This window comes from Osmia bicornis, chromosome 2 (assembly GCF_907164935.1).
Source record: "Osmia bicornis bicornis chromosome 2, iOsmBic2.1, whole genome shotgun sequence".
Taxonomy (NCBI): Eukaryota; Metazoa; Arthropoda; class Insecta; order Hymenoptera; family Megachilidae; genus Osmia; species Osmia bicornis.
In genome coordinates, this window is record NC_060217.1 from 4,098,395 (window position 1) to 4,114,082 (window position 15,688).

At 44.9% G+C, this 15,688-nt stretch overlaps 1 protein-coding gene across 2 annotated transcripts in view; it reads left to right on the forward strand.

Annotated features, from left to right (window-relative positions):
* The window catches only part of LOC114878902 (LIM/homeobox protein Lhx9), a 178,265-nt gene that overhangs the window by 122,244 nt on the left and 40,333 nt on the right, over positions 1-15,688 (forward strand). For both annotated transcript variants that reach the window (XM_029193188.2, XM_046289547.1), the window contains 2 exons: positions 6,579-7,116; positions 11,158-11,366. In XM_029193188.2, coding sequence (XP_029049021.1) covers positions 6,748-7,116; positions 11,158-11,366 — 578 coding nt within the window. In that variant the 5' untranslated portion in view covers positions 6,579-6,747. The remainder of the gene's footprint in view (positions 1-6,578; positions 7,117-11,157; positions 11,367-15,688) is intronic.

Sequence of the window (15,688 nt, forward strand, 5' to 3'; positions counted from 1 at the left end):
GCGTCGCGCGACGTCCTCTGATTTAGATGCTTGCTTCTGGGAAAGAGCAGCAATGCTGGCCCCCAACTCACGATACATTTGCTGTTCCTCCTTTGTTCGATGAACCGCGAGTTTTTCGTTGATTCGACGTTCTCCGGGCGTTTTTCGACGTGTTTGCCTTCACGGGGGCGGAAACGCTCGTTGAAAAGCACCGATTGACTTTTCTGCTGCTCGTTTACTTTGATGCGAGCGCAGGGAGGAACGTCTTGTTCTGTTATTTCGTACGGGCGCAACGTTGCTGGATAATGATGCACGCCTCATGAATTTTATGAAGAAGGGTGAGAAATAAAATTTTCATGGATTCTCCGATTCGTCGTTCTCGTTTTCCAGACAATCTGACGATGGCATAATAATCATGGCGTTAACCAGATGAAGCTAGCCAGCCAGTTCAGGCTCACCCTCGCGACTTCTTGAACGGGGGATTCTTTTCGTCCACTACAAGCATCGGAACGGCGTCGTTATTGTATGGAACGAGGCGTCCTCGTTATCGTCGCTTATCGCTAATAAGATCGCTGGACCGCTCGTTATCGTCGTCGTCGCACTCGCCCTGTCCTCATTTTCGTGCAATTGCGATCGTTAATTATCCCTATCGCAGCTGATCGTCCTCTCCTCTTCTACTTCCTCTTCATCCCCCGATACCTCTACCCGTCCCATAACGTCGTTCGCCGTTGTCCTCGTTCACCTTCTCCTCTTCGTTTTCGTCGCCGTCGTCGTCGTCGTCGCCGTTGCTGCTGCTGTTGTCGTTGTCGTTCTCCTTGTCGTTATCATTCCGGTAATTACCGGTGTATTCCCTCGTTATCATCTTGTTATCGCTCGGTTGTCATGCCTCTCTCGGCTGATCGAATTTCGGGAGATGATCGTCGGTTGGTCCCGGTTGACCCGAACCTTTCCCAACCATTTGCGTAGTTGAACTCGGGAGTTGACGATTGATTGCCGATCGATCGAGTACACAACATTCGAATTTTGTCGCTGGTTACAAAGTTGAAGTTGCTCGAAGGTGGCTTTCCCTCGATAGAAATAATTAGCAGAGTCGAAACGATCGATTGCGTTCACAAATCCTCCCTTCTGAATTGTGTAACGTCGAAAAGTTTTCCACTGACCGGAGTGTACTTGTTTGGTTGATGGAGTTTCGACAAACATTCCACGGTCACAGAATGTAATTTAGGACGGTGAAATGATTCGATCCATCTTCTATATTCCGTTTGATCTCGCTGTTTCTCCGTCTATACTCGAGCGTATCCCTGGGAGAAGAACGACTGTTGCCTGGAACCGACCGCATCTAAAGCCTTTAATTAGCTCGAAATGTTTCCTTGAAACACGAGAAATGGGTACGCCCCTATCGTTTAGCAATTCGAAACGACTAATACGCAATTTCGATTTGAATTTAAGTATAGAGTTAGCCCGATGTAGTCCAATTGAAATGAATATCCGGGTGTATGTTGGATTCGGCTAAAAGAAATAAGGAGGAAACAGATGCTTCTCTTTTTCATTCAAACTAATGTAAATTGAACAGTTTCGAAGGTTGCATTTATCATCATTCTGTGTGATGTAAATGTGTTTCTCTCAATTTTTTCTGCAAATATTATTATATAAGCATAAGTAGTTCTGTTTGAATATAAAGCTGCTAATCAGCCGACAATGAGATCGTTTAACGAGGCAAACTCGTGACTCGTAACTCACGTTTCAGTATAAAACCATTAAGTCATACTCGTTATGACTTTTTACGAGGCGATATACAGCTTACTAAAAATATCTTATCTTGCGTAACAAACTTATATTGTAAACTGATATGAAAATGTAGTTATAAGTATTATTAAGTAGCCCCTGCTAGACTAAGCTAAGATAATACCATGGTAAAGTATAATAAAGTAATACCATACACTCTACTATTTACTCTACCAATGTAAACTGTGCTGAATTATTCAATCCGCGTGCACGAGTCACGTCGAAAGGGTCAGCACATCGTGTATTATTTTTGGAACAACCTATAACGAAGGAAAACAAAAGTTTGATTCAGCATATTCCGGTACGTAGGAAATGTTAGCTGTAAAGAGTTCAAGCTCGACTGGCTCCGCATTGACCTTCGTTAAATGGAACGTAAGTCAGTGTCTCGCCTTTATCCGGCTGAATAATCGTCGAACGTAATGAACAAACCTGGCAGCTAATTGGAACAGATTGAACGTACGATCGTATTGTGTTCGCGGTGAGACGCGATTTACGCGCCGCGTTTTCTTCGCAATTAATAGGCGCCGCCACGCTGCGACAATCTGCGTAACGATTGTACCGCCGTCTGATCCCCAGGAAACACGTTTCCTAATTAAGGCGGGAAACGTTCTAGCCGCGTTTAACGATAATTTAATGTGCACGCAACTCGAGTGTCTGTTCGTTGTCGTTGGCTATGGGAGCAAAGAGAGAGAGAGAGAGAAAGAGAAAGAAAAAAAAAAAGAATTCGTTCACGTAAAGATGGACAGGCATTAGGTCTCAGAAAAAGGACCGGTGCGTCGCCATAGATTCCCTCTGAGGAAAAGAAACACTTGAGACGTCTTGAAACAGCGACGTCGCTATTGAGGTTGAAGAAGAGCAGGCGCCTCCTCGCCCTCGCCATTATGCGGTGTGACCTCTTGACCACCCACGTAGCTGCCTTTTGGTTCATGGGTGAATTTTCAATGTGCCATATGAAAATACACTTCCCTTCCTTTGAATTACTTACTTAGTTATTATAATTGAAATCGGCACCGTCACCTAATTACGATATTATTACAATACTGAAATACCCTTTTCATTATAAGTCGCGACATCAGTATTCCCTCTTTACTTTGTCTTTAGTTTCATGTTTCCTTTTTCCAAACATGATCGTCCTGATGCATAATGGAAAGAAGCGTTCCCTTTCGAAATTTCCATCGAGCGACACTAGCCCGCTGAAAGACCGTCCTTCCAGATGGCCCGATAAGCCGCGGGCATGTAATTAATAATTAACGGCTAACAATTAAAAGAGAAATTAGCGCAAGGTTTAATTGCATGTAACGCGAAAAGCGGGAAGAAAAGGAAAGAAAGAACAATCGGCAGGTGGTGCACGATGGGACGCGCGATTCCTTTGATGTCTCGTTCTGAATTTAATTTCCTCCTCGTTACACATTGGCTGATAAATATTACGATCCTGGACAGCCGCGAGATCCTCAAATGTCCGTATAATTAAATCCGGTAAAAATACTTCGACCGCATCGTCGTTCACCTTCCACTCTCTTTTTCTTTGCTTCCTCTTTTCTCTCCACATCCGTTTCGATTGCTTTGTAATTCGTTTTAATAGATGTAACCAGAGGCTTCCGTTTCGCGTTTCATGGATTTGCTGGTTCTCTTCGTTCGAAAGGGTAATGTAGGCCCAGGGACCATTTTAACCCCTTCGTGTATCATTTCTTTTTGTATCGAAAAATATGCATGAACTTGCGATATAGTAACGAACGAAAATGGAGCCGACGTCTAAATATTTAGATTGGATTTTTCGAATCGCAGGTAGAGATAGTGGTTTGAAAAGGACGCGGTGGAAGGTAAATGGGAAAGTTGAGGAAAATTAAATGTTGTCGTTGTATAATATTAAGTTGATTCTGATGTTAGCGCGCTTTAAGCCGTGTACACAATTCGCAATGAAGTCTGCTAATGCGACCTCGTCGCGTAACTTTCTACTGTTTGCAGCGAACCCGGTAACTTTACCGGCTAACGTGACGACGGAGTGCAAAATGAAGTTTTGTTCGGTACTCGTTGCGCCTAATAATAGTTCTTTTTTCATTATTTTAACCGGGCTACGTTGGAAGGTATTGAAATAACTGTATTAGAATATGTTCAACTTTGTTTTGACCACTCAAAAATATCGAATTTCATTAAGAGAGAAAAGAAATGCAAAAGTGCATAAAAGTAATTCAAGAACATGCAGCGTCAAACGTTTAATTTTACCTCGCGTTTCTTTCTATTTTCAGCCATTTTAAAGATATAACACGACCCAGTTGCAAAGAACGTGTCGGTATAAAATAAGTGTTCCCTCGCTACCCGATCAGCAACTTACTCGCAATTGACATTAGCAAATAGATTTATAACAGAACATCGCATGAAAAATCTAAACTCTGTCGACTCGAGGATTAAACCGAAGGAAATAACCGGTAAAATCCATCGATGGATGAAAACAAACAGGCAAAGTAGGTAACACAATATAAATTGGATATTCTCGGTGGATCTACCTGGAATTTCCATCGAAAAACGGTCAGGAAGCGAGCACCGTTATATACCTCTTGTCCTTAATGCCTGACCGGCTGAAATAAGGTGACTGCCTGAAAAGAAAAGGTACTCGTTACCAGCCGGACAAAAAGACAGAAGTTTCGACTAGGTAGAGACGATCGTGTCCCGAACGACACCCGCTGAGCTACCAGGAAGGACGATTATTGTTAATTAAGGTGGGCGTGTCGACCGGGTCACACGCCGGTTTCACGGCCCTTAACGAAGGGACAGGTCAGCTCGTTTTATGAATTCTAATGCCCGAGAGAGGAGCCCGGTGTTTCGCCGGTCGCTTGACGAAATTTCCTCGTGCATTTGCATTTCACCAGTCGGACATCGACTTTTACGCGACCTTCTCCTCTGCTTCGTCGTCCAGCTCCTCTTAATGCAATTAGTCTTTCTATTCACTGTTACCACTTCGTCCGACGATTCGGACCTCGGCCAGGAACCCGAGACGTTTGATAACCAATCAAACGTCTATTGTTGAACGGTTTCGTTTGACTCTTGTTAAGGAAACCTTATAATTCTCTATCCTCTGCAGGCGTTCACCGAATTACGATCCCGTGAGATAAGTTATGGGGTTTACAGGTGAACCTTGGATCGTGTTAACATATGTGGATGATATTTAAATTTCCAATTCCTGTAGGACTACTAATTAGAAACAGTCTTGTAATGAAGTATCGATGAAAAATAAGAACACCCTGGCTAATGAAATTTTAATGCGTTGGTGTCACGAAACGTAGAAGCTTTACTATGATAGAACACGGTTCCGAGTTGGAAGACGACGCGTTCACTTCCATGGAACGACTATATCACGTGTCGAATCGTCGTTGGAAGGTGTTAGCGGGGACGAGTTAACGAGATTACCTAGCAGAGGGCGAGGAAAACGAGGAAATCTGATTGGATGCCGGAAAAGATCATAAAGGGAGTAATTAGAGCGGGCTTTGTTCAACGTCGCCACAACGGCCGCTTCGTTTCCGGCGGCGGAGCTCCGGCTGACGTGTTCCACGATCGAAACGACGATCTCTTCTATCGATTTCTCCGGATCCTTGTTTTTCCAGGGGCCCTGTTCGACTCGAATTAGCGGCCGGAAAATTAGACCTTTGATGCCGTCACGCCTACACGGCACGCAGAAGATCGAAAATTCTCTTCCTTTACACTGCTCCTCCTTCATCTTTGATCGATTCTCACGTATTCTTCCAGGAATCTTTGCGATACTCTTCAGTTTTAAAGACTAACATCCTTGAATCTCCAACACCAAATAATTTTGACTCACCGTGTATGCTTGAATAGTCAACACACAGCGCAAGATTGATCACAGCAAGCAATCTGTCATTCGACTTAATTACGCGGAAGCTCGATAAACAAATAAACCGGTGGCTATCGATCCTCGTAAAATGTTTATTACAGCAATCTGTCCAACGTCCCCTTTCCGTCGGTTACAGTGACAATCGGATGGTACATCTTTATCGCAGCAACCCATCCGGGAGAGGGGGTAAAAGTATCAAAGGAAACAAGAAGAGAAACAGGGGATGGCGTTTACCACCCCCGTGGACCACTGCCGAGCTACGTTGCTTTACTGCCGGTTGCATCCGGATTGAATTTAAATATTTCTTCGGCCGACGAACTCTTTCGCAAATTGCTCGATCGTAAAAGGTCCCCTTCTTTTCTATCTCCATCCACCTCCTGCAGATCGTTTTGCTACGAACTGCTGTTTCATTGGGATCGAGCGGCATTATGAAATCGTTGCGCGCCGTCTTAAGGGCCAATAAAATTGCACGGAAACTCTGGTCGCCGGTGAAATTAATATCAAGCCGGCACAGTTTCGTCCTGGCCCGTAATGCAGCGGTCGCCTTTACGACCAGTTTCCGTACCGTCGCTTCCCAGCCTAAATATTGTATTTTTCCGAGATTTTTCGTCCTGTCGCGCTTATGAAAGAAGTTTCGAAGGCTGTTTGAATTGCTACACCGATAATCGATTAGATAGTTCGATCGATAATGCGACTGAACTCTTTCCTCGTCTTTAGCCGTTGCGAAGCTACTTCAAACTTTGATCTTTCGAGTAAATCAGAGTTGACGGGATCGATCAAATTAACCCCTAAGAACTGATGTCAAAGGATCGTCGCGTTATTGCTCGGTTATATTTATTAAAATATTATGACAATTGAATTTTGGCTAGGTAAATGAAAATTTAAAAATTTTCAACTGTACAAGGGAAGGGAATAATTAAATACTCTTAGCTTTATATTTCTAACATTTATTTTCTTTTTGTTACAGATATCAGGAAAGAGGGGAAGAAGAGAGCCGGTTCTAGAAGAACCGAGCGCAAATAAGCTTCCAGTTAGCTAGGCTACGAGCTTTTGTTTTTTCGCCGTGGGAAGCTGTTGGTGGGCTCGTCGGGCCCACCCTCTCATCGGTCAAGCTGGCGAGCGCTCTAACCGCTGGTATGAACCCCCACCATCCGGGCCATTCTGCAGCCTACCCGCATCATCCCTCGCTATCGAGCAGTCCCCATCATTCTGGGCCTCATCACGGCTACAGTACCGGCGGTGGAGGTGGCGGGGGTGGTGGCGGTGGTACCACCACAACCCCAGACTTGCCAAGTCCACATTCGCCACCTCATGGACCTGCCATCGACCCAGCAACCCCTTACGCGTCCATGCAACCTGGCCAGGGTATGGGCAGCAATGGACATCATCACGGCGGTGCTGGAATGATGAGCGATCATCCGCATCACCCAGGCCACCCACACCCACACTTACCGGGCCATACGGCTTACCCACCGGTCAATCACAACAACAATTGTACACTTAAGGTAAGAATAAAATTATCTGCTAGGGTAGCCCTCTTTCCCGCCACCCTCGTTACGAAGCACGCCTCGCGAACGGTTCTTCTCGTACAATTAAGATGCACTTTCTACGCTGGCTGGTCGCGCGAGGATGGTCACGAGAAAAAGTTTTCAAGCGGAAGCAGCTGAAGCGCGTACACGTAGCTCATTGTTCGCGTAATAACCAGTGTTGGTCGTTCATTACGTAACCTCACCTCGCGACCGTCTAATTTCATATTAATAACAGTCAACGAATTATAACCTCTGGCAATTTAAATCGCGTTTAGATCAGGCGCGCAATATTCTTGAATTTCATAACATCAACAATCTTCCCGAAATCTTGAACCATCTCCCGTCAGTGTATCGATACTCCTTCGAGAGGACGTTGATGATCCTGTCAACGAACGAAGGTCCGAAACGACTTTTCACCCCTCGGAAATCGGCGTAACGTACAGGTGGTGGACCCCCTCGGAAATTCTAACGGGAGGTCGTCGAAAACTGGCGGAGAGAACGCGACAGAAACCGGGTCGCAGGCTAAAATTCAGAAGGTATTATCCATCTACGTGACCCTCACTTAGCTCGCCATTGACAAACGTAACAATATAGGCATTTACCATGGAGAAATATAATTGAATAGGGGCGGAGGGGACTGCGAGGAGGCCTGGCTCCCCCGTTGCCCCTTTACCTCGACGACCGCCCCCTCTACGTCGCGCGGCATGTTTCACTCCATAATACTCTTCGTATCTCTGTCGTTCGTTCATTTTACACGTAGCCGTTTCCTTGTCCGGCATGGACAGAGCTATGGATGGGTCCCGTCCCCTTTCAACGTTAGTTAGGTCCTTTCTAGGCTCACCTTTTTATTCTCCCCACCAGACCCATTGCTGCTGGCTGGCTGGCTGGCTGGCTGGCTGGCTGACTGGCTGGCTGGCAGGCTGGGGTACCTGAACCCGGGGCCTCGCGAGGCATTCAGAGGCCCAAAGCAGCCACGGACCAGTCAGTTCGCTGCTGACTTCGGTCGGGATCGGTTCGTTCTTATCCCAGTCTCGCTAACTTATGTGTTTATCGTGTTCTTCTCTTCGTCTCTGTTTATCTGTGCGATTACTGTGCTGTTCTTTCCACTGTGTCGATTTTCCATGGTGGGGCCTGATCGCGTGCTCTACCAGATTGCTGAACGCGGGATGCTCGATTCGGAGCGTTCGGCAGCAGAGCAAACCTGTTGGTTGCCGACGGCAACGCGAGTCTGTCACGTTTCCAAGCGTTCCTCCTCGTGGATTCGTTGTAATTAAAGTATGTTTGAATGATCGGATCGAGTGGTGATCGGATCAGCGTCGTCCCGGTTGGTGCAAGGTGGGCCGGTTCAGTCGGAGCAACGCTTCGTTCGTTGGAAGATTTCCATTCGAGGACGAATGATATCATTGGCCGTGTGAATAGGCGAGAGAAGGATTGAGTCGTAGAGGGACGGTTCTCGTCGACCACCGCTTTTTCGGACACATCCGTTCAAGGAGGCTGTTGCCTGTGCTCGATCATGGAGGTGCACGCGCATCACTACAGCGCCATCGCGTCAAGGATGAACCAGATGAAGTGTTTTCCCGGCGACAAAATTGTAAGAATCCCTTTTTATATACTTGCTCTTCCGTCCTGTAAATGTGTTGTCTGTGAAATTGTTCAATTAGTTGTAACGCGAACATCGGTGCGGCCCTTACCTCGTGGTCGTTCTTAGCCCTTCAAAGACATGGCTGTTAGCGGCTGAAACACGCGTAACGGATTCCGGGTACATTTGTACCCCAACGAATTTTTATCGTATTACATTTCTGTATCATATAATCCACGCGTTAATGGTATCAGCTTTGATCGGACTTCACGTTATCTGCATTTCGTTTCACATCTCGAATATAAATATTCATCGATCAATTCTCGAAGGGAGACAATAAGCTTTTTTTTCTTTTCAAAGAAGATTCCTATTAAGTATACCGTACAGAGGATTAATTAAATTTTTCCAATGAGCGAGCGATTGCGTAACGAACACAGACGTTCGTTGGAACACGTACACCTGTTTGTTTGAAAACTACGCTGATTACGTTCACTGTTTTTCATTCCGGTATTTCTCATCGGCGATTCGTTTTTCTCTTTCATCGTTTAATCGCGAACGATTCTACGTTGACAAGGTAACAGCAACTGCCTCCTACGAGCAATTACACGAGTTTCGTTTGATTATACTAAGTCAACGATTGTAATTGCACGGTAATTGCGAAAGAAATGTCGTTAAGTCTTGTAAAAAGCAGACACGTGGAAGGGAAACGATTTTCCCCGCCCGAGAGGGAATCGATTTTTCCCGGCTGACGCTAATTCCTCGATAAATTACCGTCACTGCACGCGTTGCTCTCTATAGACACTCTTTTTTCCCGCGTTTACTCGAACGGGCCACCTTGAACTCTCTCTTTTTCTCGGCACCTTCCTTTTTATGAGAATCACAGATTGACGTCTCACGACATTTCAGGAGATCGGAGTCGATCGACGATCCGTAGAGAAGAAAGACGAACCAGGCTGTTTTACATTATGATTTTTAAACGCGTAATAATAAATGTCTCGGTCATATAAATTTATAAGTTTCGTCAAGTCGCGCCTTCGAGTTCTTCTTTACTCAATCTTCTCTTCATCTTGCTTCGCTGTATTATCATAGAAATTGTTACAGCGAATCAACAATGGTTTCTGAGCTCGAAACTCGTTACTTTCAGGGCTTTTTACGAACGCGTGCGCCGATCTCGAGGCTCAAAGATCGACCTGCTCCGAAACAGCTCTGTTAGCAGAACAGGTTGCAGGAAGTGGTGGAATGCGGCCTAGAGACTCGGAACGATCGAGTTTAACGCACGTTTCGGCAACTGTTTTCAAATGCAAAGGAGTCCTTTCGAAACTGAAGTTCTTTTAGTGGCGAAACTTGCTATAGAATATAAGATTTGTTAAAGAAGAATTTGTTCAGCCTGTGATTCTTAACGCGTTGAAATAGCCAGTAAAAAGGAAGTGAAAATTCCAAGAGTCAGAGTGTTAATTATAATTATATATTTTGAGAGTTAAATCTTTACACTTTCTAGTTTCTACAGTGTGAATATTAATATTGTTTGGACACGGTTTCCTGAGCTCCAATAAATTGAATGAAATGTTCCAAGCGTAGATGTTGATCAAAGCTAACTTCTAATTTATTCATACGGTGATCGATGTTGTCCGGCAAGTGCAAAAGTCACGGTTGCACGGTCTGGAAAATTGTTTTGCTATTAGTTTAACATTTTTTTACTTCGTCTCTTAAACTGAAATATACACGTATCATTAATAATTATCTCACACGTGTCTTACCATACCCCTTTTCGTTTCGAATCGAAACATTTAATTTATATTTTTCAAATCAGTAAGAATCTAAAGTGTTAAATTGTAAAAAAGACGATGAATCTTGTAACAAAATTTATGGCCACGATTGAACGCGTTTTTGCGTCACAAACGACAAATTTTACTCCACAGCATTTATTTACCGGACAGTCGTATATTTTAATAATCAACGACGTCGACCGCGATTATTCACGCTTACCATCGTTTACATAATCGCGATTAAGCGTTCGCCGAGATTGCTTGCTCGATGCTCCACGATGATTTATCGTCAGTTAATGACTTTCGATTTCGTATTAATTACAGGAATGATTATGTCTTTCGTTCTTTTGGTTTCCGTTAATAGGAGTACCGCGAATCCTTCCATTGCGGTGTGTTATTATACGGAAATCTTTCCGTTGCGTAATCGAACGGCAATGTCGATTCTTGTTCTGTTTTCCGCAGTGTATCTTCCGTTTGACTGCGACGAATCGCGATTAGAAGCACGCGAACGCACCATTTCATGGAATTGATGATGGTACGGTTGTACGCGCATTAACCGTGTAATTGTACTCGCTTTGGTACGGTTTTGCTTAGTTTATTACCAAAGGAAATCATAGACAGACACCGTTTGAGATTTCAGGCATGAAACAAATGTTTGTTTACCTGTTACAGCAAGAAGGTGGCCCGAGCGGACCGACGGGGATCCAACAGTGTGCCGGCTGCGGAGGCCAAATAGTCGAGAGATGGCTGTTGTTCGCGATGGATCGGTATTGGCACAACGGATGCCTAAAGTGCTCCTATTGCAGCGCAGCATTGGCGGAAATCGGTCATTCTTGCTACACGAGGAGCGGAATGATCCTCTGCAAAACCGACTACAGAAGGTAAGTCTCTTTTGAATTTACTCTGATTTGCTTGGCAACGGGTTACATAAATTTATTAAATAATTATGACACGCCGCTCATAATCCGAGGAAAGAACCTTACTACTTATCAAGAGTGTCCGATGCGAAAAAGCTGAGAGCAAAGGTATCGAAGGTAATCGAAGCAATTTATAGTTGACCTGAAACGTCGGGACGCGTGATCGTTGATTAATCGCGAAAGTGGATTAAACCGCAGGAACTCGGCTTTTCGAGCTTCGTTAGCCTCGCAGACGCAGCTGATTACTCTTCCAATTAATTCTCTGATTTGCCCTCGTATCGATTAATAAATATCTAGTCAACGAGCGAAGAAACATTAAAGTCTCGATATATTCGTCGGGTAAGGAAAGTGTGTTGATTTTATTTTGAAAACGAATAACGAGTTCGGTGATTTCTTTTCCTCTTTCTATTGGACGGTAAACGTTTAATGAGGTTAAATTAGCTGTGTCAGTCTCGACGCATCGATGACCATCGAGAGACAGGCAGACACGTTAGCGCCAAGTATCCAAGTGCAATCAACATTCCGCTCGAGTGAAATAGCTGCAATCTAGGAAGCTGTCACTGCACGGTGACACCCGACCACTCATTATACACTGTCCTTCGTCTAGTTCTTCCCTCAGATATTATTTATTACTGTCTCCTTCGGTCTTATTGCACTTTACCGCTTCTTGGTCCATCGCGTTCGCGTTTAACACGGTCGTTACCAGCACTCAATTGGAAATTCGTCCACCGTAAACCACTTTCTTGTCAAATATTTCTCGTATGAAAAATCGAAGACATCAAATCAAATCCATACGTATTAATTGTGTATACCTTGCATGAAAAATTTTTGGGATCGCGTGGCGGTGGCTCGATGAAGATACACCTAATCGACGGCGACCGTTCCAAATTTAGAGGATTCGAGGTCAAAGCGCAATTTAATGAGAAACAGACGTAGAACTTAGTTAGCGTCCCTTAAAATAGATCGGTACAATCTGTAAGTTGGCTCTCACGCGTACGGAATCTAATGAGACTGTCCATATTTTTTTCTCTATCGACCTGTTAACTCGTGCCTCGCAGACGACGTCTCTTTTCATCTCTGATTAAACCTGGAAAATATACGAGCTATGTCCCGGTGCATGAACAAGATGATTTTTCAAATTTTTTACGTTTATTCTCGTTAATGATCCTCGAGCAAAGGCGTTTAATTTTTCTGTTAATTGAATCAAGAGGATACGCGTATTAATTCATGTCCCAATGAGTTTGCCTTTTATCGAACGATATCGAGGAAAATGAAACACGATGTCGTGTAAGAAATGTGAAAAAAAAATTGATACATGGTTGTAGCTGGATCGAATTGGTCGGCTTTCTGGAAATGGAATGAATTAATTAAACGTCCGACAATGAAGGAAAAATATTCAGCTTCAGTTGGAAGTAAAACCGGCCGGGTCCGTCATTATGAAATTTTATACCTCGTTTAATTAATTCCTTTATTACGATCTTCGACGAAGGCCGGCCCCGTTCGATACGAAGGGTTCGAGTAACGTTCGAAATAAGAACAATTTCTCTTTTCGTCAGTTTTCATTTTGAAAATGAAAATTAAATTCGAGGAAAGTAATATAAAAATTCGTATGTTAAAAAAGAGCTAAAGAAGAGAATTGTCTTATTTTCTTGTCTCTCATCGAATTTAGCTACGGTACGGTGAAAAATTTCGATTTACCGAGTTTGTCACCGTTATAAGATTTTCTTGAACATTTGTATTCTCGTCGTCGTGTCTCTCTCTCTCTCTCTCGTCGACAACTCGTCCGCAGCACACGTACGCCCTAATCTGTTAGCACAGTCGAACGATTTAGTCTAGCGTAGTATCAATATTTGATTACGAGGCGTCTCCGTCCCGCATGCCGGAATTGCAGACGGAATCGTCCGTCGAGATGTCCGGTGACGTGGCTCCTTCGTATTTTCGGAAGTCGGACATACTCGTGGAAATCGATCTGACCGTAGGAGAAAAACATTCGATTTAATTATATACTGTCTATGTTCTACATCGAAGAATTTTAACGACACGTGGTGTACGGTATCTTCTTGGATTACTTATTTACGTAAGATAATTAGTTATTTATTAAAATCAGCCGCGAACAACGTGACCATCGATGAACCACGAAGGCGTCCTCCGAGTCGTCGTGAAATTTCCTTCCCCGAAAATTTCAATCGAAAAACAAGCCGCTATCCGAATTGAGAGAAGTAGCACTCCGTTCTCGGAGTGACGCGACAGAAGCATCGACATCAGGCTTGCGGTAGGGGTTGTTACAAGGGGAGGAAAATGGAGAAAGAGGGATGCGTCGCGGGAAGAGAGACGGTTGAATTGCACGTAGCGATAGAAGAGAAACAGAGAAGGAGATGGAAAGAGAGACGTATATCGAAATGGAGTAAGAGGGAACGATCGAACGAGTGAATGGTGGAGTAACGGCAAAAGAGAAGGTTGATCGAGAGACAGAAGATAGAGCGGAGGGATAGAAAGAGATCGAGACAGACAGACGATGAAGGAGAGAAGAAAAGAGACAACAAGAGAGATAGACGAGGGTAGGAGGTAGTGGTTCGTTTCTTTTGGATTCAAGGAATGTTTCAATCAGTTTGATTGAAGGGCTGAGCCACGGCAAGAGGGTAAACTCGATTTACAGCCGTGCACGAGGGGAGTGGGAGAGGAAGATGGGGGAGTTTTGGTATAGGTATGGGAACGGTTCGAGCTGGGACATGGGGGTGGTGGTTGGGTGGTAGTTTCGGGAGGAAAGAGAGGGTAAGGGAGAGGGTGGGCTATACAGGGTGTCCCATGCGTCTGGGATAAGCTGTGCCTTTGAAACGATTAAATAAAATCAAATAGGATCTGATGATGCACATGTTGAAACAAAGATCATGCATTTTAGTGCATCGGTGCATCAGAAAAGTGCACTTGCATCTTTCTACTTTTGGATGCACTGTGGAAAATTAAAATATTTCTTATGAATTGAGAAGACTAGCTGGATGTTTATAGGTACTTAGAGCGTAGGACAAATAAATTTTTACATCTCCTGTAAGTATCAGTGGTACAAAAAGGGTTAAAGATACAAGTTGTACCAGTTGCATGGGACACCCTGTAGAGTGGCGGGTGCCACAATCACCGAGATGCGTCCAATCACCCCCAGCCTCCAACGCCATCGGGTTTCGGGCGCACGGACGAGGGCTGAAGGGATTGAAGGTGTACGGAGGGCGAGGGGACAGGGGTTGCGGAGCGAAGAGAGCGGCCAATCATCGCTCGGCTTTCCGCTGGAGCGACGTCGTCGTGGTGCTGGTTTGGCCTAGATGTGCAATCAGACCGTTTCAGAGCATCTCTCTATCTCTTTCTCCATCTCGTTTCGTCCGTTTGCTTTTCTCCCTTTCTCTTGTTCATTCTTTCTCGTTCTCTCTTTCCTCTTCTCCTCCCTCCTCTATCTCTCTCTCTCTTACTCTCTGCCGTTCCTCTCGCCCCCCTCTTTCTGGCCGAATACCAAATTCCAGCAATTTGGGTAGGTGGGTACTTTGTTGAATCAACATGATTGGGCTTGACGGAGCTCGGCGACAGGGCGCTTCGTCTGGTCGTGCCGCGATTCTGGCCGGCTGCAAGACGTCGCGTCGTCGCGGATGCGTCCTGGCAGCTTTCGTAACCCTTTCGCGGACCGGGACCGGTTTGCGTGCATCGTTCGCTTCGCTAACGCGTTTCAGATCGATCATGATACGCGCCTCCGAACGAAATTCGTAATGTCGTTGTGTTTTGTTACCCTCTTTTTGTCTTATATGAATTTCAAAATGTATTATTACCTGTTCGATAACTCCCTGATTTCTAGTACTTTTAAATGTATTAGTTTTGATTTCTCCTTTCACCCTAGTGTAGAGGTTATAGACATGCAGGCGAGTGGAGAATTTCAGGGTTCAGCCCGCATCGGACTGGAAGTTACAACACGCGGGCTTGGCTAGGTGGTGGTGATGGTGGTGGTAGTGGAGGAGGTAGGTCGCTGAAGAAGGTGGAGGGTGGTGGCAGCAGCGATAAGGGGTTCATTAGAGGCAGTTTATTACTGCCTTTGAAGTCTCTCGCGTGTTGCCGTTAAGTCGCTCGATATCTCGTAATATCTCGCTCTAATCTCGCGAGGAGAAGTTAATTGCTACCTCCACCTCTGCCACCTTCTCACCTCCGACCTACCTATATTTCCTCCCCTCCGCCAGCCCCTTACGAACCACCTCTCCCCGTCTTCACGACCTTCCATACTTCTCTGCTCGCTCTATCTTCTCCACCCTCCC